Raw genomic sequence first — 27,082 nt, forward strand, 5'->3', positions numbered from 1 at the left:
TCTGTGCAGAGTGTGTTTTATTTGTTCACATTACCCTACTTGTGGTTAAAAACCACTTCATCTGACAGTTTAAAAGCGTTCTTTTAAAACAAAAGAATTAAACAGCAGCTTCTGCTAAAAAAGTCTGCAAGTTACATGGATGCAATGTACAGCAGTATAAAAAATCAACAGTATTCTACTGAAAATATTCTCAAAACAGCAAATAAAGTTTAGGCATGTAGGCGTGATCCTGAACTGAATAAGTATGAATTATAAAACAGCTAACAAAATAATAATAATAAAAAAAAATCCTGAATATCTGTATAAAAGAAGCAAGGATTCAAAGTGCAGGTGCTCCAGTTTTCATTTTAACATATCATTCAGTAAGCTGATACAGGATACTATTCATTTTATATAAAGTGACAGTGTTCTCAGTGAGACTTAAGCATTCAGTTATATTATCTTGCAGATTTTTTCATTACTTCTACTTTACAGTGTTGTAAATGAAGACTTACGCAATACAAGTTTTTAATTTCTTAAACTAACAAGGATATAATAGGTTGGTGGTAAAGGTTAGTTTTAAGAGCTAACATATATATGCTGTAGATCCAGCTATAGAAGTATTTATCATATTTAAAAACATCTTCCAATTTTTAAGAAGGGACTCTACCAATCTGGTTTTGGTACCCACATACGCTGTCTTTGGAGCACAACAGCAAAGCTGCTAAGCCCACTTGCTGGAATTCAGCTCTGTGCAGGATCATGCTGGAGATTTTCCCTTGGTAGGCACAGCTAGGAAAGGGGTTTCTCCCTGTTGGTTTCAGTGTAGCCAGAAACGGCCAAACCCAGGGAGAGGCAAACGGGCTCTGCTTTCTCTTGGGGTAGAAATTGTCACGTTTAACCACATTTGCCTGATGTGCCAGCTAGGCTTGCGACAGACTTCTCGCTTTTACTTGAATGTACTTTTCTTAAGTAGAGGAAGTTAGGATTCAGGCAGATATCATTAGAGTGATCTTTCCTATATTCAAAAAATAAAAGCATACATTAAAAACCATTATCCTCTTTGAAAAAAGCTGTATGAAACAAAGCTTCTTCACAGATGCTGCCTGGAACTTAATTTCACCTGAGGTCCTATTCAGGTTGAGAGTGTCCCTTCAAATTTTAGGTTCTTCCTATTTACTTATTTTTTCCAAGAATCAGACCTCTATACAGGTATGTTTTAAAAATGCACACAAATATCAGCATGAAGTTCACATTTAAAAATTGAGAACTAATCTTTACCATTTACAGTAAGGTTAATAATACACACACTTCACTGACAACTGTTACTGTTTTCTGTATTTTGAATACATTTTGCATTCTTGTAACATTTCCCACAGAGTGATTATACTTCAAGATAGTTAAGTTTGCACCCCAAAGTTTTCACATTAGTGAAAAGTACCATGTCTTGAAAATACCAGGGCCTGTGCCAGGTACTAATAAATACATAATAAAACAAAATAAATAAAAAAAAGACTGCCTTTCATCCCGACATCGTAGAGATTTCATAGTCACTAGCTGATGTTATTGGTTTACCCATCATCCTGACGTTCTTAGCATTAGTAATCCTAGCCATCATGGACACAGGCTTGTCAAAGTACTTCACCAGTGCTGGCTCAGTCAAAAGGGAGGCTAGGAATTGCTCAAAGGTGATGGCCCAGTCTCTGTCAATGCTAGTGCTTCTATGAAGAGAGGTGGTGTGGTCGCTCTGCACCAAAACAGTGTCTTCGCCTATGTCCTCGCAGTGCAGCTTTTCTTCTTCATGCGAACCTGCACTCAGTACCGAGTAGGAGGACATGGAACTGTCATCTTTTGTATCATCGTCGGAAATGAGCATGGAAGAACAGGCTCCATTGTCCCTGGGAGAAGAGTCCTCGAGCTTAATGTCTTCCATCTGCATGCCCAACGCATTGTCGGTGCCAATGGCCTCCTCATCACTGGTAATAAGGCTGCCTTGGAACGGCTTGTGCTGCTCGAGGCGGTACTGTTGGTTCTCCTTCTTCTGGAATAGCTCGTTCTGAATAGCTTTGCTGCAATTGTTACTGCTGCTGTCTGTCTCTTTTGTGGGCTGGATGGTGAAGAGCTTACCAACCTCACCTATCTCCAAAAGCAAGCTTGTCACAGCAGCAGTGGCATGGTACAGATCTTGTTCATTGGGGTCTTCACTGAACATATTATACATTGTCTTGCACAGTTCAATGAACTGTCCCTAAACACAAAGGGAGGATATATCAATGAGAGAGCAGGAAATAAATCCAACTTTTGAGATCTAGTAAATCAGTTTAAAGGAAGTTTGAAATAGAGCCATGACACGATGGTATATGATTAAACTGATTATTAGAAGTAATCTGGGTAGTCTAGGAAGCATTTTCTATGACTCGGCAGCCGCATATGTTGTCTCTCTGAAAGATGGTTGCAATAGAATGTTCCTTCCAACATAGGACAAATTTTCTTCTCTGCAACCACAGGAGGGCAGCAGAGGGTGAGCAGTGAGACGCTTAGCATTCACTTGGGTGGTTTACCTGGTCTGAAAGATGCTAAGTATAACTAGGGGTGATAAAACTAATGAGAAGTAATGAAAAATGAAGCAAGTGACCTGCAGCAGTCTCTTAATGGGCAGCAGTAAGACAGCTGGATGTAAGCCTTTCAAAATTGAAAACTGACTAATCAGAAATAGGAAGGAGAAGATTTACTTAGGGCTACCTAAAGTAGGAAGAATCGTTCCATCGGGGAATAAACCTTCCCTATAGGTTAACGGAAGGAACAGTCATCCCCCTGGGTCTTTACCCTCCTTAGCTGCTATTGATCTAAGGGGAATAAGATTGACAGTATAAATTACAAAACACAGACTTTTTTCAGGTAATGAGTATGGGACAGTGTATGCTAATTGGTAATGTTCAGCATCTTATCACTTTTTGCCTGGAGATCAAAATAATATGTTGTCATTCCCGTATAAGCATATCTCATTTTTGGGATGTTTTGGGAACTGAACTGGTTCCAGTATGTTGGAAACAACAAAATTCCACGTTTCACTGACTGCTGCTTTAGCAAAAACTATCTATCTGCTTCAAAACGAACCTCTATTCAGTGTTAATATATTGAATACTTACTGGTATGTGAAAAAAGTTTCAAGTTTATGAAAAATAATTAAGTGTCAGATAAAGTACCTGATTCAGTTTGGGCAAGTCCCTCGTGTTTTTTGCTTTGGATTTATTCTCTTGGCTCCACATTCTCAGGTAGTTGCGATTCTCTTGGGAGTTCTTCTTGCCTACTGTCAACAAATTAACCAGAGAGGCATGAAAAGTCCATCAAGAGACCTTAAATTAACACGTTTTTCCATCTTCAAAATGAGTATCTTTTCAGAAAATTGAAGATATAATTCAAATGGAGAAACGATACATACCTTTGTCTGTTTTCAGACTCACTGTAACAAAACCGTCATCTGCTCCTTGTTTGTTCCTGCTGTCTAAGCCAACGACTAGGAAGTATTATGGGGAGGAGAGAAAGAGTTCAGTGTGGTTTTAGATACATACCTACTTTTCATTTGTACTGTGCAAAGTAAATAAAGCGTTCACACTACTGAAAATACAGAGTAAAGATGACAGGACTAAATTATGATTGTTTTTGCTTATCCTTAAATCTACTGAATAAGTCCATATAATTAATAAGTTCTTACACAAGGACATAAAAATACGTACTAAGACTATATACTTCTTTTTACAAAAAATACTTCACTTATGGAGTTTAATCAATCAAAAAAGCAGCTTTCTAAGAAGACTTGGTGTCTGAAATGCATTACTTTGTCTTTTCATGCCCATGGCAAGATGCCTACCGTGTGTACATTCTGGTGTGATGTCTTCAAAAAAGTACTGAGTGGCTTCAAAAGCAGAGTCTGGCTCTTCTTGCTCAGGGGATGGATCTAGGCAGTATAATAAAATCCTTTCATTAACAACTCTACTCTTTTTAATTAAACGAGAACATATTTTCATTGATATACTTGGAGTTTCACTTTTTAAAAGTAATAGTATGAGAGTGCACAGATGTATCAGAGGGACTAAAGGCAAGATGGTAGATCCTTTTGCTTAATTGCCATTTGATGAATTTAGGAAATGACTTATCCTGTGTATAGATTTCTGCTGGGTTTATTTCACCTTCCTGCAAAGCCCCTTGTACTAGTCACCTATTATCACAGAACAGGCTTCCTTCTGAATCTTTCACAATACTAAAAAAAAAAAAAAAAAAAATGTTATGAAACCATTAGTTATCATGCCACAAGTAAAGCATGATATGCTGTTTGGCTGGATCAGAGGGACTTCCGCAAGGACTTTGATCTCTTGCTGCTGTCCAACTCACACTCTGTTCTCAGCTGATCTGGCTTTTCCTCACGATAATTCACCTTCATGGTACAGGCCACAGTCCAGGGAAGCGATGGGGCAGTGGTTCTTCCTTCCCTTGCTTTCCACTCCTCTTGCCTGTAGAATTTTTCCACCTCCCAGACTGCAACAAGAGAGCTACTACAAACCGCTGGATTCTTATCATCTTCCTCCTTCCACAACTCGCTGCCACCAAGTACTGCAGGTTTCTTTCTAATAGTTTCTTGGGGAAGAAATCCACCATTTTTGAAGGATAAGCATGTGTTACCCCATCACGAGGACTGATGGAAGATCATCCGTCTCCCCCTTGGCTTTGCAGCTTGGAGTCTGTAAGCCTGGGATTGACTGGTATCCCACACAAGCACTGGGCAGATCTAGATCTGAATCCAAGCTACTTTGGACTAAATATACTCAGCTTACTAAGGGATTGGGGCATCATCTCCTTAAAACTCCCAGGAGATGAATCAACTGGATCTGGAAGTACCCTTTTACCTTCTTCTCCATATCTAGTATTGTCTGACTAACAAGTAGCTATTTTCCCTTAGTCTTGTGTGCCTATCTTTCCATGTCTGATTTCCATTACTTTCTTCTGTGTAGCTCAGTATATCCTAAGCAGGGCATGAACCTTTTCCTAGCTGGAAACAATCTATCACGATTTAGTACAAGCTTATCAATTCCTGAATACCAGAAGTTCCATTCTTAGAATTGGATCTTCTCTCAAGAGTCGAATAAAATTCTTTTTTTTTTTTTTCCAGTTTAATTAGTGAATCACTCAAGTCTACATCCAGCATATCCAGCTGGGAGCGATCAGGGACATGTTCAAAGCATATCCAGGAGAACGTCCTCTCACAGCTTTTAGGCATCTTCACTAAAGGTTTTAAATGTGCACGTGAATCAAAGAACCCAAACAGTTGTAATATACTTAAATCATAAATTCAGCAGAGAGAGCAATAGCTTTTTTTATGACACACTTATGACAAGACAGAGAGGATGTAGTTCCAAGATATGATTTTCTTCAGGGGCAAAACTGTTTTGAGATGTTTCCATCCCTTTGCCACCAACTCTCCAAACTGCCTTTTTCACTCGGTTGAGTGCAACAGTTTGTAGGGCTCCCTGGAAAACACATCTGTGAAATGATTTGTATTTTAAAACAAATAAAAAGCCTCTCCCTACAAACAGTTGTATCAGCCCAGTGGGGAACCCAAGAAGTAAGCCTGGGGACAGAAGGAAGCAGTTGGGGAAAGCAGGAACACTTTTAAGACAGTTTTACTGTTAAATACAATCATTACAGTAACAAAACTCTGAAGACGACTGCATTTGTTACGTATGGGGAAAGACACCAACCCCAGCTAAACTGGCAAGCGACCCATATAAAAGGCCTGTTTGTGACAGCAGCAACAGAGGTCTGCATGGTGCTTGCAGACTTTCCAATTCTGTCTGATTAAAGCAGAAGTTCTTTTATTTTACTGCTGCATAAGTAGCGAAAATAATTCCCACTACTTAATTTTTAATTTGGACAGCTAGTTGTAAACAACTCTGCTCCAAATTTCTGCCCTCACCAAGAAGGTAGCTATTTTAATATAATTTACTTACCAGGTAAAACATGCATTTTATACAGTAGCTTCAGTTTCTCTGTGAGATCTCCATGGCATGCTGCACCTAAACAGCATTACATTCAATTCGTTAATACTCAGTAGCCAACATCATTCTACTTACTATCCGCTACAACACTGCATTTTTAGAAGCTGCTACTTTCACTCGGGCAAGCATTGTTCTCCCTTTCCAGACTCAGACAGATCATAATCCAGTCATTTGACTTCTAAGATCATGCAGTCTGCAGCAGAAATAGGAAAAAATCCCACAGACTCCTTTACTCCAAATGTTGTACTCCAACCTTAGATCCTCCACTAAATGTCTATTTTGTAACTCGCAAAAATAATCTATAGTCAGCATGTTATCACTCAGAAAGCCCTCTAGCTAAAAGTTAAGACGACCTTTTCTGAGGACTTCAAGCTTTCTGATCTGAGGATCCAAAAATAGCCTCACGTGATTTAGAACAATAAGACATTTAACCCCCCCCCCCCCAGTAAAAAAAGAGATTCAAGCAAACATACTACTAATCACATCTTAGTCAAGGGCTACACTAATATTTATGTAATGCTCTCTAGTGCTCTATTCATCTCAAACTAGCATTTTTTTCTGAAAAATGTTTGAATTAGAATTTTTGAATGAATTTTTGTATGAAATCCAAGCAGTCTATTGTAGCCCCTGCTTTCAATTAAACTCATATTAGTTAATTTGAAAATACTGAAATAACCTATAATCAGATATCTTTATAATTCATTATGATAAATAGTCCATAAATGAATGAATTAACCTTCATTAATTAGGTTAAGCAGAGATTTATTTTACTTTACAGATTACCACATCAACCTACCTCTGCTATGCAAACTACAACAAGCACAGTTTGGCAAATACTAACAATTACAGTCTATTGTAAAGCTGAAGACTGCAATAAATACAGCTCTTAGGCCAAAGAATTGGGTGCATCTACATTAGCCATTTTGCATGATGCAACTTGGTCCTTTTTAAGTGCAAAATCTCCTTGCTTCCTCTGGGGTGCCCCACCATGCAGAAAAAGGTTTATCTTCTGCTGAAACTACTGTCTGAGGTTATGCAGCCAGGGAGCCTATATAGCCAGGTACTAGGTGGTGTACCCTGCTGGCAAAGGGGACATGAAATACTAACATACGGAACAGGCTGCAGTCCTGCACCCTCCAGCAATGGCTAGGGCTGCATGCACCAAAATAAGACTCAGGGCACAGGAACAGGATTCTGGTGACACCTGTTCTTTTCTTCCTCTCCCTACCCCCCATATGCTAAGAGAACAAATGCTAAGCCCTTTCTTCTCTGTGAAGGCAACCACAAAACTATTCCTATTCTGATGGAAGCCCTGATTTATTTTGTGACTTTCTAACTAAAGCTCCACCTCAACACTCAAAAACATACATAAATGAAGATAACACAATGCAGGACCAGCCTCCCAAAGCCATTATCTGGACCAACCTCTATTTATCTCTTGGGAGAGAGTAGAAAGTCTGATGAAAAGGGCGGCAGCTTACTGGCAATCTGCAGGAACTACCAGACAGTCAACTGCCTGCAGGGGTTTACCAAGGCCTGGCGACTAGCACTGCATTAAAAGAAATTTAGGCCACGTTCATAAAGACAAGGGACAGAAATGTCCTTCCAGTAGGTGCGTCCCTATGATGGGGAGTTAGAGGACACGTTTGGACGGGAGGATGTCTCAGCACAGGCCCCACGTTGCACTGCAATCCGGGGGTACAGGGGTCATTTCACAGAACTCGGTGGCCTCCTGCACTGCCCCAGCACCCCCTGAACTGCAGTGCTGAGGACCCTGCCTAGGGCCTGTGAACAGCACCAGGGAGGCGGCAAGACCGTTCTCAGCCCCAGTGAGAAACACTCCCTCCCCAGGCTGCCATGCTAGAGTCACAGGATAGACAGATTTTCAACCTTCAATAAGTCTTGTCTTTTTGCAGTGTGGCTCTCAGATGATGCATTGCCAGCCTTTATTCATAAATTGTGTTTGTTCCACGGTGAGAAAGGAATTTGTACTTGTAACAGAGCATGACTACACCCTTAGAGGCTTTCTATCTGAAACAGCAACCGTGAAAGCTCGCTGTTGTCTTCACACAGCAACCAGCGTCCTCACACATGCCTGTCCTTAAACCTCCCTCTCAGGACTTTACCACCACCCCTTTTCATGGTGTCTCCTTTGACAACAGGGGGAAGTGTTTTTGAGAGGTACAACAGGTGTTTATATAGCAATTACCTCCCTGAAAGGATTGGAGGAAGAGTGGTGCAGTTAACACTTCGATGTTTGAACGTCCTCCTCCCACGTAAGTGCTCAGAGAAAAGTTGTTTCCAGGAAAAGATTAAAAAAAGAAAAGAAAAAAAAAGCATCCAGGTACTCCCCGAGAGACATGGCGTTCATAGTGCTGACTTTTACACAGAAGGCTGCTGTGACCGCTACAGACGCTGGCAGGCATCGCTCCAGTGCGAGAACTGCCTGCTCCAAGAAGGGAGCACCACACAGAAACGAACACACGGTGGGGGGTGCGTGCGTGTGGGGGGTGGCTTGACTCCACAGGGAAGTCCCACTAAAGGATCCTGAGTCAACAACTCACATGCTACAAATCCATTGTGGCATGGAGGTGCAGGTGAACTTCTCCATGGGTGAATATGCCAAGCAGCATATTGGGCTGGCAACCCCTTCTGAGCTGCACCATTCCTAGAGCTAACTAATCAAGACCACTCCTCTATTTGGACTGGTAGCAGCATGGCATGTACAGCAAAAAACACTAGGCCAGCCCATCTCTGCTCATGTCAGGCCCTGGAGGCACTTGAAGCAGGAGGTTCTTGAGCCATTTGCCTTAAGGACTACGAAAAGGAAGTAGGGATTCCCAATTGCAGTTACAGCTCTCTCCTGCCCCAGGGCTTTCATGCTGACATGGAAGAAAGGGCCAAGCGGCCATGCTGGTACACACAGCAGCCCTTTTACCTCCTCTTCATGGAGCTCCTGGAAGGAGTCAGTGGCATCAGAGAGATGCTTCTAGGGAACATGTCCTTGTGCCTACGTGGAGTGAGGCCACTGAAGGAAAGATGTGAAAGGAAAATGCTTCAGACAGAGCCGTGATTCCTGTAGCAATCATAAACATTCTCCTAGATGGGCCATGCAATCACTTTTACTGTCATATAGCTACTCTGCAGCCAGAAGATAACAGATGTTACGGCTGCTCTAAAAAGGTTTCAGTGCAAGGCTGCACTCAGAGCCCTAACACTTAAATGTTGTTACACAGAGCCACTGAGAGGCACGTTGGGAAACCTTTTCCCTCTCAAAGGGGATTGAAATTTAAAGTTGAGGAAAATGACAGGCTGTCATGAAACAACCCATGATGGAATGCAAGATGTTGGTCACTTACAGGAAATAACTGCTATGCTAAAAAAAAAAAAAAAAAAAAAAAAGAGTGAAGACACTATGAGCTGTTCTCTACTTTCAACAAAACGCTGTTCTCCCTGCACAGCTGCAGGAACACACCAGCTCAGAAGCTTCCTGAAGGAAGCTCCTTTGGCTCTGTTCCAAGTGGCAATGAAAGCCCAGGTTTTCAGGAATCTTTCTGCCTTATTGGGGAAATTTCCAAGTAAGTCCTCCTCCTCCTCGCTGCTGACAGTATGCTCTTGCCAGGTGGCTGCTGCCTCTTCCCCTGTGCCCAGCTTATCCACTCTCCTCTCTCCCCTTCCCCGCAAGTCTGCTCTGGCATACATTGGCAGCTCTGTCCTCTTTTAAAGGATGATTTCCAGATACTGCCTGCTTTTGCCTCTTTCTACCAACATCCCAGCTCCTCCTTTACAATTGTTTTTTTCTTCTAAAACTTAATGTACATCTCCCTCTCCTCAACACGTCCTGTCCTTTCTCCAGTTTTCTTAATACACAGAGCACAAACTCCTCCGTGCTTCTCTCTTGCTGCTAATGCTGCTTCTTTGTACCTACTCCTCACTGTGGGCTGCTTTCAACTGTGAGTAATCCCATTCCCTCCCAAACATCTGCTCCTGCCCCAGGTCTGCATAGCATTTCCTTCCCACAAGTTGCAGACCCTCTTCTTACCCTCTCCTTTCTCTCTTGCTGCCATCAGGCTGCTTTGCTCTATCTATTCACTCCTCCCCTTGACTCCTCCTTGCACAGGATGGAGCCACCCCCACCCTCTCCTTTGTGCTACATATGGCACAACTGGCTCTCCTCAAACCTTCTCCCAGCAGCTTATCACAGCTCTGCCTCACGCTCGCTTGGTGAACTGTCAACCACACTCCTCTTCTGCCCCCACTCTCACTCTTTCCTCGCGTTGGCTTCTGTCTGGGTGCAGACTACCAGCTCTGAACCCTCCCCTATTTGATGAAAGGCCTGCTCCTGCCTCATTGTTGCTTCTTCAGGTTAATTGCAGGGCTTGCAAACTTGTTGCAATATTGACTTCAGTCTCTTGAAATTGTTCTGCTTCCAGACTTGCATGGGCCAAGTTCTCCTTTGATGGCATTCAGCCTCCCTGTCTGCACCTCCCTTTCCCCTTTCTCCAGGGACTTTCATCCTGCAGTTTCACTTAGTTTGCAGGCCTGGCACCAGCACGCAGCTACTGATTTCAGAAATAACGTCTGCACTACCTCACTAGACACCTTCCCCTCACACAGTATAGGCACACACGTACATGGGGTGTCAGCAGACTTCTAAAGGGATCAAACGCACTTTCATTCAGGGGCAAATAAAACTAACAGACTCACTCTGTTCCTCCCTCCCCGCTTCTTTTATACACATACATATAAGTTTTTCAATGGCAGCTTCTTCATAAACAACTAAGGGATCAAATGCTGCCTCTCTTCCCCCTTTCTAGAACTGGTACCACTGGCAAAAGGTATAAGCTCCTAACTTTTCGGAAAAGTTTAAGGAGCAGACAACAAAATGCAGTGTCACTGAGAGACAAATACTACAGAAAAATATGCAAAAGACTTTCCCAAAGGGAACACCTTGGTTATAAATAATCACATCATTAACCACAAAATCTGCGTGTTGTGAGTCAGGGGTCAGGGATATCTAGTCCAGGGTACAAGGCAAAAAGATGAGAGTAATAGAAAAATATTTTAGGGAAATCATTTCACCTTTAACTATAAAATGCAGCCAGAGGTAAAGTTCTACAAGGGTAAAAATTGTCTCTGATAATTAATCTTGCTTCTATCACCACTTCCTGTGGTTAATCTGCAGTTGGTATCTTGAGTGCCTAGCCGATTACAGAGTTGCATTAAGCTAGGAATACAGCTCCTGCAAAACTTGTTTGTTGTAGTCCAGACAGAGACTGTAAAGGGCACTAACTAACCCACAAAGCATTTGACATGTTGGCATTGAGCATGTCCCACAAACTCCCTCTTCCTGGACTAAGCCTTCCAGATGCACACGCTCTTCACTGTGGCAATCAGAAAGAATATGACTGAAATGGTGATATAGGATGTCACTGTCTGGGGAGAGCTGCAAAATTCAGTGGAAAAGCAGGTAGATCTTACCAGTCACAATACAGAAGGCAACACCCTGCCATTTTTAACTTTTTGACTGGTACCTATCCTCAACAATATCCACTGAGTTTGGAAAACCATGAAAAGAGAAGCTATTCATTATTTTCTTTACATCCCTCTCAAACAATGCCAAGACAGATCACGTGGATAACAGTCTCAGATACCTCCACAATAGGAAGGGTGTTTCAGACTTGCTAATGGAAAATTGATTAGCTGCTGACTCATATAAACTAGATGTTGCCAGAAACCAGAGAGAGACTCTCTCTCTGTAATGGAAACAGACTCCCAGAACTTTCTTCCTTACTATGGCAGTCAGTTCTAGCACTGAAAACTGCTCCTCTTGTGCAGAAGTCTTGAACCCACAGCACATGGTGTCATCCCACTAGTCCATACTCTTCAGTCACGCTTGGCAACTGCTGGCAATGCTCTGGCCCCAGCTAGGTTTCCACAAAAAACGGAAGCCTATCTTCAGACCACTGGCAGAAGGAAAAGGTGTAATGAAGTAACAGTAGCTGACAAGATGCTTTGAGATGGTTTGCCAGACCGCAGGCCACAGTCCCCTCTGAATCTGTTCAGCAAACACGGACATATGTTCATTGAAGTAATACTGAGAGCTGCTGCTGAAGCAGAAAAAAAACCCACGACTGCAACCCAGTACAGATTAAGACTTCTAGATAGGCTCATGCTACACAGCCATCTTAATGTGGGTAAAGGAGGCAGGGCTTTCTTTGGTTACATGAGAAATGGATCAACAAAAAGTGCACAAAGTGACGGCAACCTGCCTCTTAGGGAAGCCTACAGCTGAGCTCTCAGCTAGGCCTCCTGAACGTGGCTAGGCCTTCCACGTGGTGGAAACATGAGGCCCTGACACTCCCACTCCAGCTGGTACACACAGAACTGGCTCTGCCTTACACAAACTGGTATACATCAAACTCATTATCTGATAGCTAAGTAATTAATGTAAGCTAAGTAAGCTAATATGTTTCTGACAGACTGGATCACTTTTAGAAACAAACTGTTTTAGTTAGATTATTTTAATGTAAGTGTTGTGAATTCTCCTTACTTAGCCCAGAGACAAATTCACGGAAGTTGATGAGCAGGTCTCCATTTTCATCAAGAAGCCTGAATAAGCGTGCGGCCAATACATCTGAATGAGTTCCACATGCCCAAGGAAAGAGGAGAGCAAACATCCCCTTGAACTGCTCAAAATCAATACGGTACTGTTCCAGATAGGGCAGGCTAGGATCATGCCGGTCAATAGCATTGCTGTTCCCTCCCCAGTAGCAGCTAGTCAGATGCTCTGCCTGAACAGAAGGAAAATGCTGTGAGATTGTTAGCAACTCTGTAAACAACTCATCATTATGAATGATAGAAAAAAAAAACCAACAAAAAACCTAGATACACACACACATGCACATGCAAAGAGAAAACACAAAGCTAACAGGTGTAATTCCATCTACCTAGCCTTAGCATTTCTGCAGAAGAGATTTCTCTCCTCTATCCAGCACAAAATGACATTCCTCTACAAAAAAGAAAATAAAGCAAAAATTCTGCCTCCCAGGAAGATGAAGCAGGACACGCATGTTCTGATCAGAGCAGCATGCAGCTGTGACTTGCATATACACACAGGCTTGCTGTGGTCAGTCATTCCCTTCTAACTTACCACACACGGTCAAGTCAGGAAGGAGGTGCTCATGAAATATTTAGTTTCAGACAAGAAAACAGCTCTTTATTGGAAATGTTTTTATTGGACTAGTTTGAAGAATATTTTATAAAGTTCTATTTCCTCCATCCCACTGAAGTCAGTGAAAGCTCTAGACCTTATTGCAGTGGAATCCAATTCAAATCAATTCAGAACCTTAAAGACAGAGGTCTTAGCACTAACTAACTGCACAGTGATGCACCAAAGTCGTTTGTCTCACTTTGCCTCACTGATTCCAGGAAGGGAGAATCCATGGAAGATTAAAAAAGGCACTGTAGGATTGGACAATTGTAAGAGAATGGTATTAGAAATGGGAAATTCAAGGGAAAGAAAGTCTTACTAGAATATCCTAGAATCCCTGTTTTGGCCAATCAGGAGTAGAAAGTTTGTTTCAGAGCACTGTACATGAGGACAAAGTTAAGGCATTTTAGCTCCTGTCCTTGAAATTTGTAGATCTAACGTTATTTCTGTAAAATGAACTTATTAAGATGCATCACTTTGCGACACAAAATTTCCATACAATACACAGTATACAGTAAAGCACGAACATCGGCAAAAACCAGCTAGCACAGCACAAAAGTATTAGCTGTCTGAGATAGCAGAATGAAGGTATATCTGCTCCAAATTCCAAAACCATGCCCTTAAGTCAGATAGCAAGACATACATAATAGGTTCCTAAAGACCAACCAAAAGCCTGTAAATATTCACTTTTTCATAATACTAGTTTTTGTCAGAACATTCATCTTTTCATGGACAAAACACTTAACGAATTATTTTCTGGGCTTTTAAAAAACGGCCTTCAATAATATAGCAGCTAATTCAGCTATAGCAAGTTTGTACTAAGATACCTGACAGAAAGTAATTCACAGACTTAACCTGGTCTTTAGAAAACATATAGTCTCTGTCATTTAAGTGTTTGCTTTTCCTGCAGGCACACGATCTTATCTTCATTTGAGCTTTACCTTGAAAAGAGCATACAGTTCCTCCAATTCATCGATAGTAAAAGAAGTCTCTGTCACAATAGTTCGTACCTTTTGAAATATAACATTAACAATTATCCATTCAAAGTCTGTCTCCTTGAAAAGCTAATTTCATTTCAGAAATTGACTCACCTTAATCTTCACAAAGAACATTATTTCAGTACCTACCACATTGCGCTTTGTAGTATCTTCAAGGGTTTGGATCACTTTCAGCCTTTGTTTGAATCTCATTTGTTCAATCAAATCTGCTCGGATACTTCCAAATTTCTTAAAGAGAAAAAGGAGTACAGTATAGTCTGTTTATTAATATTAGGAATACTTAGCTGGCATTTTATGTACTAAGAAATTAGTTCTGTAAACGTTCACAGATGGCACATCTCAAAAACTGCTGTTAAGGCATTAAAGCATTTTTCTAATGCATGACTTAAAGTTACAAAGACTTAAGGAACTTGTCAGCAGCTCTCCCCCTGCCCCCCAATTTATTTTAATTTTGCTTGAGAGCATTTCATTAAGTTATAGAATCTCATTTCAGGTCATAATCTCAGTAGTTAGAAATTTCTCCCTTGACAAATCTCTGTGAGCAGATTGTTTTATAACTCCTTCTGCAGGGTTCATCTCAGCTTCTCCTGGAACATCTCTTACTTGCCACAGAGAGGGAAGGTATTTAAACTAACTGGATTTCTGAAGGCTCAGACAGTATAGCAGTCTACATTGCTGAGCATCTGAAACCAAGCACCAGGAATGCAATGTACATTAGGAGCAAGATTCTCACAACTGTTTAAGTTCTATTTTCAAAAGCTCTTTTCATAACACACACAACGCTTCCAGGGAGTGCCACTGTATGCTGCAGAAGATTCCTAGGGGAGAATCTATTCAGAATAATAGTCCTGGTCCCACATGTACAGGACTGTCTAGCCCATTATATTTATTTTTAAAGAACTGTAAGTAGAAGTTCTTGTCATCAGAAAAACATCCATAGTACGTACTCAAAAATGCACAGAAGGCCAGCATGTGCAGTTATGCCAGACATCACATATGCTGCATGTCAAACTGTAAGAGGAGCTTGCAAGATGGACTTTCATACAGGACTGATCCCTCATATTACCAGTGTGAGCACACCAACATAAGCAGGTCACAACTTTTAGCACATTCTTATGTGGTCAAGTTATATTAAAGCTGGGATGCTACCTGCACCTTTATCATGTACTTCAAAAGCAGCAAATTGATTTCCTGTACTTGGAATGTTTTTTTCAAGTGAAAAACTGAAAATCTTTGGAAAAAATGGAATCTAGGTAAACATTCATGAATTTCAGACATCACAGAAATCAAACGCTTAGTTCAAGAGCAGTATCTGCAAAATATGTTCAAAGTGAAACATTCAACACCACCCATCTAACACTGGAGCCCCAACCCCATTTTCAAAAGGGAGGTCTTTTGAGTCTCTGAGGCCACATGTGTCCCAGTAATCAGAGCCCATTCCATAGTCTAGAGGCTAAATGAGGGAGTCTAGTCACACCCATGCAATTAAACCCTTTGTGGCCTACAGAACAGGAAGGCAATTGCTGACTGGTTCCTTGTCCATGCTAACTTTAAAATCGTATAATGCATTGTTTAGAGAGTGCCGTTTTTCCTGGGTCAAAACCAGACCTTTCAAAAGTACAGGCCTTTGAGCATCAGTAGTTTAGTTAAAATGACCAAGACCCAGACACTGGTACAGATGTAGCTGAAGTGTTTAAGATCTATACTTTCCAAAGTAACCAACCTCCAAATCAAGGGAGTTAATGACATAACCGTGAACATCTGAGTTCATGCTCCACTGAAAGCTAGTGAGCTATGCACAGGCTTTTAACTCTGCAAGGATTCTGCATTATTCCGGTTGTTCCTATTGTAATTAGTATAGTATCAGGCTATGGCTTATGACTTGCAGAAGTGAATGAAAAGATAAGAGATTTCTTATTGAAAAATATTTTCAGTAAACAAGGAAGTTACTGGCAGGGTAGAATGCATTTGTTATTTTAATTCTCTTATTTCAGGAGGAGAACTTTCCTCTTTCAGAAGTAGAGAGTCACTTCAATATTATCACAGAGAGGGGTACCATTTGCTTAATTGCCAAACCACTCCCCTGAATCACTTGAGCTTTCACTAGAGACTCCCTCTAAGCATCTTATACGCTTAGTTCAGATGATTACATAGGATCTGAGCAGGATGGAAAGTAGCTCTTCATAGAGCTGGCCAAATATCATGCTTCTGCCAGTGCTACTCCCCCACTGAGTTCTCAGATTCATCATGCTCCTATGGGACAGTCTGCAAGAAACAACTTTTCCCCCCGCCTCGGGGTGTGTGTGTGTTGGGGTGCTAGTGGGCTACTATATTTCCGATTCCAAGACAAAGCATTTTTGCTCAGCATTAAGTCCTCCTGTTTTTCCCTATAAATGTTGAAAGACTATAAGATTAAGTATTGACTGTTACCCAACAAGTAGCTTTAACAACTAAATACTAAAAATAGCAGAGATATGCTCAGTCACTGAAAGCTGGAGATTTCCTGGTATTTTCAATAAATCTAGCATAATGAATTGCCAATCCTGACTAGACCCAATGAACCTGAGGGCCAGGAATACGTCATGGAATAACAGGGGCCCTGATTTTTTTTTTCCACTTGATAATTTACTACTGAATTTTGTTTTTTCAATAACCAAATCAATGAACAAAACCAACTCCCTCAAAACTCATTCTTTCTTTTTAGCCAACTCTCTTTCCTTGCTATTCTTCACTTCCCATGTTACTTGTTTTGCCTAAAATTTAACTATAGGAAAAGAAAAAAAAGTAATACAAGTGATGCAGCTCTAAATTTATCACTAGTGCAAACTCCTGCTCTCTCCACTATTATCCCGGAATACAGCTGGTTATTCATCTATGAGGAGCTACAAGGTTGTGTGCTATATGAGCCCCAAGAAAGCAGATTACCTCTGCATGGAGTCAGGTTATTCGCCTAAACACAGTTAAGCCCACATAAGCAGTCTTCGTGATGGGAAGAAAAAAAAAAAAGCAAATGAACATAATTTTACATTGTTTTTCTCTCCATTCTAACAGGGCTAAGGAGTAAAAGTATTCATCTAAATTGATTCATTTTGTCTTGCAGCAGGAAGATTACCTACTCTCTTGTTACACAGACACCATGTGTAACACGCAACATTAAAGCACGGAGGGCTTAGGGGCATAGGAAGTGATTCTAGAAAAACTGTCATATTGCTTACTGGACTTAAAATACTAATTTAGCCCGCATGTCAGCAGCAGAAGAAAAAAAAAAGGAAATATAGGAGAATCACTCTTTAAAGTTGTTGTTATTTTTTTTTAAATTAGCATTTCAACGTAGTCATCATGGATATTTTATCAATGTTTTATTTTTAAAAAGTAAGGAAAATGAAGCTAATTCACAAATTTTTAGTTTTCTTGTAGCCTTTGTTCTGTACTTTACAGATATTAGCTACAACAGTGCTTTTCAATTGAAAATTTTTAACTTTTGATGATAATACAGAAGTTAGTGGCCCATAGTCATAATCAACACTGGCTGAGGCAACTTAAGGAACAATTGGACGTTTGGGGACATCTCTGGAATCCTATTTCACCAACATTCCAATTTCAAAAAGCATGAAAAAAGCTTAAACCAGATTTAACATTTTTTGAATTCTAAGTTCAATCTTTCATTTGTAAGTCACTTTTTGCTTGTGAGCCGCTCTCCTTTGATGCGGCATGTTTCTATACAAAATAAACCAGCTGAAATCAAAAGTTTTGGCAAAAAAAACGCAAAAAACCCACACATCTCCACTTTCTGAGATGATTCTGCAATTCTTTCTTTTTCTTCCAATTCTAAACAAAGCAGAATTAGAGTACCAAATTCTTCTGTGAAGCAAAACTGGCGTGGGTTGGCTAGTTTTTGTTAAGAAATCCTATCCTACCTCATAGGAAGATTTGATTAGTCTGAAGATATCCACCTCAGGATAAGGCTCCACATCATCACTGAGCAGTGAGTGAAGGTGAGGAATGGGTGGAAGAGTGCTGTCCTTATTAGTTACACTGTCCAAGTATCTGTTGAGAAAAAGGAGAAGAAATGAGACCCAAGATTCACTTCTACCCTGTCCCTTCTAAGGGCTAATAGAATAAGGGTTACCTACAGATTAATTTAATGTAAGAATGAACAAGCCACTCTACTAATGAATTAGGCATTTTTTGACATGAGTAATTTGCCAAATTCTAACACTGCTTCTCCCCACGGCTAAGGTAGTTCTGTTAATAAGCTATCTTTAATCAAGATATAGCTCAAATCTAGCTGGTCACAGTTTATGAGTGGCTCACTGAACACGTAGTTGCTCTTCCTGGTTACGTGAGTATACTACATGAAGTATGGCACCTAGGACACTATGGGAACTAGGGTCAGCGTGCTTCAGTTTGCATAGTCCTCTGACCCACCTACTGCCCAACCTTGCTGCAAGGGACTTCAAGGGTTTGTCCCTCCTGCCAACATAGCTGCTGTAGACAGTCTGTCTTTTCCCCTGCAGCTGCAGAACACCTAAATCCTCAGCAAGCGTTGAGGCTTGCTTCAGAGGAACCACAGTCCCCTTTAATCCCAGAGTGGGGGGGTTGGGTGGCAGGCAGGGGGCGACAAAACTTCAAGTAAGGCTCCACTCAAGCAGCACCTTGAAAACTAAACACTACCACCAAATGTCAGGAAATTAGAGGCTGCACAGAGCAGTATTAGTTTGTACTAAATGACTCAGCTCAGTCTGCCTCCTGTTTCTATCCCGTTTCACCACCAAAAGTTCATTCACTAGAGAGTCTATCTAATTCTACTGAATTCTGTTTGGTCCACTCCCAAAAGAATTGCCATTGAGATCCAGTCTTTTCCTTAGCAGCATTTAAAAGGTAAGACGTACAAGATAAAGTAACAAAAGATATGTAGTCAACCAAAACCAGTCCCTATAACCATGTTTGGGAAGTTTATTTGAAAATCTCAGAAGAAGAATCTATACTTTGTTAGTCACTTATCATCGTTTTAAGATAATTATGAAGAACACCTTTTAGGAGAAAAAAAGGACTATAAACATCTAGAAGATTTACATCTAGTGCAGTGGTTTAAATTGAATGTTTCAATGTAACAGAACATAAGTCAGGAAAGGAAGCAAAATAAAAAATAAAATGATTTTATTTTCTATAACATATACCTTCCCAAGACTGTCATGGCTTCTCCATCATCCTTACAGTTAAGCAGCTTGTCTACATTAGCATCCAGGACAGCAAGCGCTAACTGAAATATCACCTTTATTCCTTCACAGAAGAAACAATCCACAACCACCACAGCACTCTCAAATGGCATTACACTGAGGAAAAGCGTGAGGAACCAGGACAGAGAAATGGTGGATATTACACCCAAGTCCTGCATGCAGTCATAAAGCTGTGGAACATAGTCTCGAGCCAACTCTTCAAAGACACCCTGATCCACCAGCGCTCCTGTTAAAAATAAACAAGGTTGGACGCCCGTTCATTTGGGAGCAACTGAACACACCAGCGTGTATTTAGGGGAGAAAAAAATATATATATATTACACATAAAAACATACAAAATGTTCTATATTTCTCTGCTGAGCTGTGCGCACGAACTGAACTCTAAGTTCCTTTTTGTTTTAATTATATACCTTATAAGAGCTAACAAAGCATCAATTTGCTCTGGAACCTAGAGATATTATGCAATGACTTGGCACTTGCTAGTACTAGCAGAATAATATTTCTCAGCATTATCTATTGGAAGAGGCAAGGGTGATTCTCTGCTAAGGTCTGGATTTTTTCAAAATAACCCCTGATCTGTGAAAGTGGCCTGCAGCAGCATGGAAAGTTGAGTCTGCAGAACAGTTACTATTAAGCAAGAGCAAGACAAATGTATCTGTGCTAATAACATCCAGGTGTCTTAAACATGTCAGGAAGGACCCTTTCTAGGGCTGAATGAGTAGCTCGAGCATTTGTAAGCCACAATAAAGGCAGTTTTCAGGATGAACTGAAGAGCCATTCACTTCTTTCATATACACAAGGAAACTGCCATCCGGCAGCAATGACCTTCAGACACTGCTGTCCTTTCAAATTAGAGGTGAACAGACTCAGAGTCTTCTACTATAAATTGTCCAAGCTCCTTTTTCTACCTACCTTCCATTAGATAACTGGATCCTCTAAAATTCAAAATCTAGTCTCCCAGTTCTTTTGCGTTTCTTTCACCCTGATTCAGCCCACTTAGAATTCTATCTAGTCCTAACTAGATAAAAAAAACTATCAACTATCACAATATCTGTTTAGGGAATTACTTCTGTGCTCCTGAGCAAAGTGCCTAGTCATGAGCGTTTACAATCGTTTTTATGCCACAAATGCATCTACACACATGCTTGTTTCAATATAAATCATACAAATTCATTTGGTTAACTTCTGTACGGTCATTTTAGAAAAATTCCCCATAACATACCAACAACTCTTGTGTTGTAGTAGTCAGGTAGCATACGTTCACACAAAGCCACCAGCAACCAGAAAGCCTCCTCCTCTTTTGCATAAAGGAGGAGGACTGAAGTGACAATATTCATGGCCTAAGAGAAAATAAAAATATCAACCACTATACACCGTTTCTTCAATACCTTGTGCAATAAGTAAGTGGGGAGATAAGTGCTTGCTGTAGTTAGGAAACATCTCTCTCCTGTGGCCTCCAACCTATTCAAATATTTTCCTTCAAATACAGCAGACAGTGTTTTCCCAATGCTCACAGTAAGGCTTAAGAAAACCCCAAATAAAATACTTTTTTTAAATAAAAAAATAAAAAAATAAAATCACGATTTCTTTGCATAATCAGGAACCTACTCAGGTCTGCAGGAGTCCAGTTTCACTGCTACAGGATATCAAAGTTCTCCCAATGTGAACTCTTGGGTATTATACAGCCAAAACGCCTCCTAGGGCACTGAGGATAAGCACCGCTGTACCAATCTTTTGCAGTGGCACAGTCTGCGCTCCTCCCCACACTTTCTGCTAATATGAAAGGGCCCAGACAGAGCATCTGTGGGCCTAGGCAAATGCGTGCACTGGTGCTGGTCACAAACAGCCAGAGCATAGCGAAACAAGTTTCTTCTTGTTGCTCACTCTCCGTGTTTGACTGTGCACATGACAGGTTTTTGTGACCTTTTTCTCCTCCATTTCAAATACCATAGCATTGTAAAATGACCTCTGAATTGTTTGCTTAGATCATTGACTAGACTTTTGTTACTCTGAAGAAATGAAGTATTTTCACACCATTTTCTTCTCAGTTTGACTCCTTTAGAATTAGTTGCTCATTTCAGAACACGATTCATTAATATTTTAAGACTAACTTGAGCCAGCACCTAAGGTCGCAACAAAACCTCAAGAGTGTTATAATTCTGCAAAGATCTGTGCTATCCTCTTTAGCCTTGACTACCATGTATGAAATGCTACAGTGCCCGAATTCTTACTGTAACTGTGAATCAGCATTCTGTATGCTATAAAGTCCCAAGGCTATTAACAATTACTGTGACAACTTGAGCAAGCAAATGCAATGTCTTTCTACTGTTCCTTTGCATTCTATTAAAAAAGTTACTGTTGCTAATGCTTAGCGTTACATCTTTATAGAATTTTTCCGCACTTTCATTTACTTTTTTTTTTTTTTAAACACACATTTGGGAATCTTAAGTCAGCCATTAATCAAGCTTCTTAATTTTCATAAATTCAAGTTTTCTTTTCATAACAATAGGTAGGATGGTAGAAAAATTCTCAGGAGATTGCTCAAAGGAACATAGCAAGTGAGCATGATTTGGGACCAGAAGCCAGACTTGAGTCACTTTGGGTATAAAGCCCCCCAAAAAAATGCTCAGCATTAACTATAACTGTGTGTGGTTATTGTACACAGCAGTAAGATAACTTTTAGGGGTTTTTTTTTGTATGATTGAATTGCATCATTAAAAAAATAAGGAGGTTCAAGGGTTTTTATGTAATGAATATATATGAATAGGTAGGTGAAAATTTAAGTATGAACAACTAGTAAGCTCTTTTCTGCTTAAAAGAATTGCATCCTTTTTTTCAGGGTTCACTTGTCATTTTTGTTAGATGCATTCCAGGAGAGCTCTGTAGTCATCCTCTGACCAGCCTCTAGATTTATGGGCACAAAATATGCTTACAGAAAACTATGCACATCTCTTGGCATCTACTGCGGATACTTCTATTAGCATAGGTCTCTGTGTCAAATCCCATTGACCTCAGCATTACTGTACTTCTGCAGCACTGAGGCTTTCCTTCACGTGAGTATGCACACCTGCATACTTTACATAGCCAAATACTCAAATATGAATGACTAAAGAAATAGCAGAATGAGACAAGAACTGCAATTACAGACTGGGAAGGTTTTCCAAGTAATTTCAATTACCTGACAGTATCCTATATTTGGATTTCTAAAAGCATAAGCTGTCAACACTCTCCTCAGAGCAGCAATACCCATCTCATTCTGGAACGCAGGGTGTTCTGGGAGGGAGCGGTGCAGATCCCTCTCTATCTCTTCTGTAGCAAGGTTATACTTCCCCATCGATTTCTCCACTAGGTCTTCATAATAGCCAGGGTGAGTGGCCATTTCATTAATGGCTCCTGGGAGTTGGAGAACAGTATTAAAACCGTTAGAAAAAGCTACAGTTAGCAGATGTAATATCTCAAAATGATTTTCTTCTGCTCCCCTTGTATCTTGAATGTCAGTTTTAAAACCCAACAAGCAGTTTGAAAACAAATATAAAATGTTAGTATCGTAAAAGTGATAACAAGAAGCATGATGCTTAGGTGGTTGAAGTATCATCCCTTTTTGTCTTCATTTTGAAATCCTTCTAGAAGAGAACTTTTACAAAACAATGAAAATAAAGGCACTCTCTTTCAGCCAGACTGAAACAGGGGGCAGGAAAACAGCAGGCCCCATAGTGTTTCTCTGCAGACTGGGAATCAATGTCAACAGGGCCACTGACAGCGTATTTGCCTGCTCCATGCTCCTTGTTCACAAAGGCGCATCTACACCAGTGCCTAATATGGACCTGGGCAACAGGCTCTGGGGTATATTTGCCTGTACTGTTTAACTGCAGGCGTGCTCCCTGGCATGGCTTTGACCCTGTGCCCACCAATACCCTCCTGGACAACGCCTGTGCACAATTCAGGTGCCAGAGGCCAGAGATTGCTTCACATTTACAGCCTGCACGAGAGGCACTTGCTCGGGAGGGGAGGAAGGTTTAGCAGTCTGGATATGAGCTGGCCTGTGCCATCTTTCTTCAGCACCAGAGAAGAGATCTTGGTCCTGGTTAGTCTCCTAGCCTAGGCACAGCCACACAGACTGCGATCAGCCATCTCTCTGTATAGGTAGCAGTTCTAAGAAGATTTTCATTTCTAGGGAAGCTTTAAAGTCAACAGTGAAATCTCAAAGGAACCCTGTGAGCATGCAATAGTATGCCTACTGTAAAGACAGGCCAAGTGCTCTGCCCAGTATGACAGAAAGGGTCATTGCCAGAAGCAGAAATAGAGCTCAGGAGTTTCTATCTCTTGCTTTAGGCTCAGATATTGTACTTTGTGCAACCAAGCATACTCTACTCCCTTTTCAGGGCAAATAGCTTTCTCAGAGGCATGTCTTTAGTCATTCAGGATAATCAAACCCACAGTCAGCTGCAGAGAGATCTCATGATGCCATGTGACTGCCCAGGCACAAATGAAATCAATTGTCAGCAAGCACAAAGTAATGCCGACTGAAAAAAACACTACTAATTACACATACACAGGGAAAACTGGCCCAAACAAGTTGTTAATCAAGCAAAGGACAGATCTGGGCATCCCTGCGTATATTTTCTGAAAACATTTGTTTAATGCTCAGCAGCAAAGAGCAGTACAAGGTTAAGTATTATTAGGGAAGAAATCGACAACAAAACAGAAAGCAGCATTTTGTCGTCATACAAAGTCCCTGGGGTGCCCATATTACAAATGCTGCGGGTAGCTTTGGCCACTATCTCGGGAAGGGACAGAACTAGCAAAGGCACAGAGAAAGGCAAAAAGTATGAAGCCAGTCAGAGGTATGCAATGATTTCAATGTAAGAAGTAATAAAATGAACAAAATTCCTCAACTTTGAAAAAAGGCCTGAGGGGACACAGATCTAAAGAATCCTTAGCAGCCCAGAGAAGATGGACAGGAAAATGTTTTCTCATCATTGATCACATACTAGGCACACATAATAAAATAATACAAAAGCAGGTTTAAAACAAACAAACAAAACCCAAAACAACAACAAAGGTGCTGTTTCCATGCAACATCACTACATTTTAGAATCTCTTGCAATAACTTACTGAAAGCCCAAAAGCATAACTGGATTCAGAAAAGGTTTAGCAGATGGAAAGTTGGTGGTCATTGAACACGTCTGAGATGCAACTTTCTGTTTAGGAACCCCCTAGACTGTTGACTTCTGGTAACAGGAGTACGTGCTCTGCTTTTTTTTTTTTTTTTTTTTTTTTTAATGTTTTTCACCAATTATGTGAGGCTGTTTGGGAAAGGATACTACTGGTCTAGATAGAACTCTAGTCTAAAGCAATCTGGCACCTGCTAACAATCAGAGCCCTACTTGCTCCAAATATTTTTGGATGCTTATTATCTGTACTTTTTAATACCTTTGAAATCCTCTCTCTCTCCTCATGCTTTTGCTTATATCCCACAGTCATGCTTTAAATGAGTACCTACCTGAAAGTAGTAACCAAAGTTCCCCCCTCATGCGTTCTGGAATGCCCTTCAGCACAAGATCTCTAGTCTTTTCTGTACGATACATACAGACTCCTTGGCCATATTCAGCAAAGTGAATCTTCCAGGCCTGTTCCTTCAAAAACTCTTTAGCCTAAAAACAAAGAAAGAAACGCATAAAGATATAGCTTATCTTTTAACACCGTCCCACTGAGCTGTTAAGTGCTAAAAGCCTGCTTTTTCTTTTTAATTTTTAAAACTTTCCAAGGTAGTAAGAAATAATTTGGCTACAGTTCTATTCTCTTAACAGGCTGCCTCCTCCCATGTCTTTGCTTCTCCCCAAGAACTCTTTACTGTAAGAAGAAAGTTATTGGGGCAGCTGCACTTAGGAGCAGACAAACAACCTCTCTTTGAGTTACATTGATACTTTGCTTGTGAATGTAGATAAGTCGTACTGATAAAAGAACAGCACGTTTAATGCTTTATTTCTGTGAAAAATACTGCCTCTTAACTGTCTGTGGCAGGATACAACTCTTGCGTGCCAGCAACAGTTGTGTTGTTGTGTGTTTTTGTTTGTTTGTTTTTTAAAGAAAACATAATTTAACTATTTCTCCTGTCAGGCACAGCACTCCGACATATTACCAGCTTGGGGTTGAACTCCTCAGGTGACCTCCGCCGATACATCGTCATTAAAGCTTGAGTTGCTGTTGGAATGCCATTGCCATTAAGATTAAACTGTCGCTCTCCATCAGACTCAGAGTTGAGGCTTTTATGAGGGCTGGCAGAAATGATGCTATTTGGTCTTGAAAACACCTGCAGAACCAGCCACAAGCAATTCAGGGTGGGCCTGAGCAGGACTTTGGACTTTCTACTTCATTGCATCGAAGACTTAGCCCAAATTCAGCAAATTAATCACTAAGGTACGTTCCCAGAGTGAGCATATGGCAGCAAAAACGGAACAGGTATAAAATAACTAAATTGTTTCCAGTTTCTCATTGTCCTTCCCCCACCTCACCCTCCCCACGAAAACTCCAATTCCTATAATTAGAATTGCTATGGTAGTGATACCTTTTAGAAGCTCTGCACTATTAAACTCCCTCCTCTGGTCTCCTGTCAACATTGTAGGATTGTTGGCTGCCCAGGAGGCTCCTTGACTGTCCAGAATGTAAGACTCACACATATTTGTATATGTGTACACACACATGCAGAGAGAAAAATATTCTGGAGAGAGATAATTTTCTGGCTTCTCACACAGTTTTGAAAAGTCTTATCACAGTAAGATCTCTTATGGCATTGCACACCAAATGCCTAAAGTTGAAAATACCCTACACTAGTCATGCACACCTACGTATGTAGTCATATTACTAAATGCAAAAATAATGCTCGTGATTATTAATTTTAATTAAGTTTTATAATTCAGAATGTAGAATAAAGGGATTAATTGAGGGCAAGAGATAAGACACCAAGTTTCAGCATTATACATGCACGTGTGCGCACACTGGTATACAACTACAATCACACATGTATTATAACCAAAGAAAGTCGAAAATTGACCTTAAGATTTACATGGTAAAGCAGAGCCAAGATACTTCATACAATACTAAGGTAAGGCTTAGTACTGACTTGGAACATGATCTCTACCTTCATAAAGCCAAAATGATAAACCACAAAAGCCCTTTCTGCTTTGAGATCTGACCTGCTAAACTTGGTCAAATTTATCAGATCTAATGAGGTCATGTTTTGAAGCACTTTAGTTTTATGTATGAAATCTAAAAGTTCAGTGGAGGCCTTGATATTTGAAGTGCCTGACATAAGTTTACCTAATCACCTCTTTTAAACACCATTTGCTTTGCATAGGTAAATATGAGGGTGTCTCAAAATAGGGCCATCTGATGCCCAAGACAGAGGATTTTTTGTTGTTGTTAAAATTTTGTGAAGTTCAGTAGCAGTACACATGCACCCTCAAGCTTGCTCAGCTCAGGCATTCTTCTTTGAAGAGGCAAGTATCAGATTTATCAGTTAAAGACTTGCATAAAAAGTTGTTCATGTAGCAACTGACAATTTCTTCAAGACATTAAAATCTCTCCATTACGTTTTGA

At 40.6% G+C, this 27,082-nt stretch overlaps 1 protein-coding gene across 5 annotated transcripts in view; it reads right to left on the reverse strand.

Moving 5' to 3' along the window:
* TBC1D9 (TBC1 domain family member 9) overlaps positions 1 to 27,082 on the reverse strand; it is a 68,016-nt gene continuing 40,934 nt past the window's right edge. For 3 of the 5 annotated variants that reach the window (XM_068942116.1, XM_068942117.1, XM_068942120.1), the window contains 14 exons: positions 25,626 to 25,796; positions 24,987 to 25,137; positions 22,662 to 22,876; positions 20,706 to 20,823; positions 19,424 to 19,709; positions 18,161 to 18,290; positions 14,373 to 14,471; positions 14,187 to 14,255; positions 12,586 to 12,844; positions 5,985 to 6,050; positions 3,851 to 3,937; positions 3,422 to 3,496; positions 3,186 to 3,289; positions 1 to 2,227 (listed from right to left, as the gene is read on the reverse strand). In XM_068942116.1, the coding sequence (XP_068798217.1) occupies positions 1,502 to 2,227; positions 3,186 to 3,289; positions 3,422 to 3,496; positions 3,851 to 3,937; positions 5,985 to 6,050; positions 12,586 to 12,844; positions 14,187 to 14,255; positions 14,373 to 14,471; positions 18,161 to 18,290; positions 19,424 to 19,709; positions 20,706 to 20,823; positions 22,662 to 22,876; positions 24,987 to 25,137; positions 25,626 to 25,796 (2,556 nt within the window). In that variant the 3' untranslated portion in view covers positions 1 to 1,501. The remainder of the gene's footprint in view (positions 2,228 to 3,185; positions 3,290 to 3,421; positions 3,497 to 3,850; positions 3,938 to 5,984; positions 6,051 to 12,585; positions 12,845 to 14,186; positions 14,256 to 14,372; positions 14,472 to 18,160; positions 18,291 to 19,423; positions 19,710 to 20,705; positions 20,824 to 22,661; positions 22,877 to 24,986; positions 25,138 to 25,625; positions 25,797 to 27,082) is intronic. The other 2 variants (XM_068942119.1, XM_068942118.1) reach the window with 2 other exon arrangements.

This window comes from Struthio camelus, chromosome 4 (assembly GCF_040807025.1).
Source record: "Struthio camelus isolate bStrCam1 chromosome 4, bStrCam1.hap1, whole genome shotgun sequence".
Taxonomy (NCBI): Eukaryota; Metazoa; Chordata; class Aves; order Struthioniformes; family Struthionidae; genus Struthio; species Struthio camelus.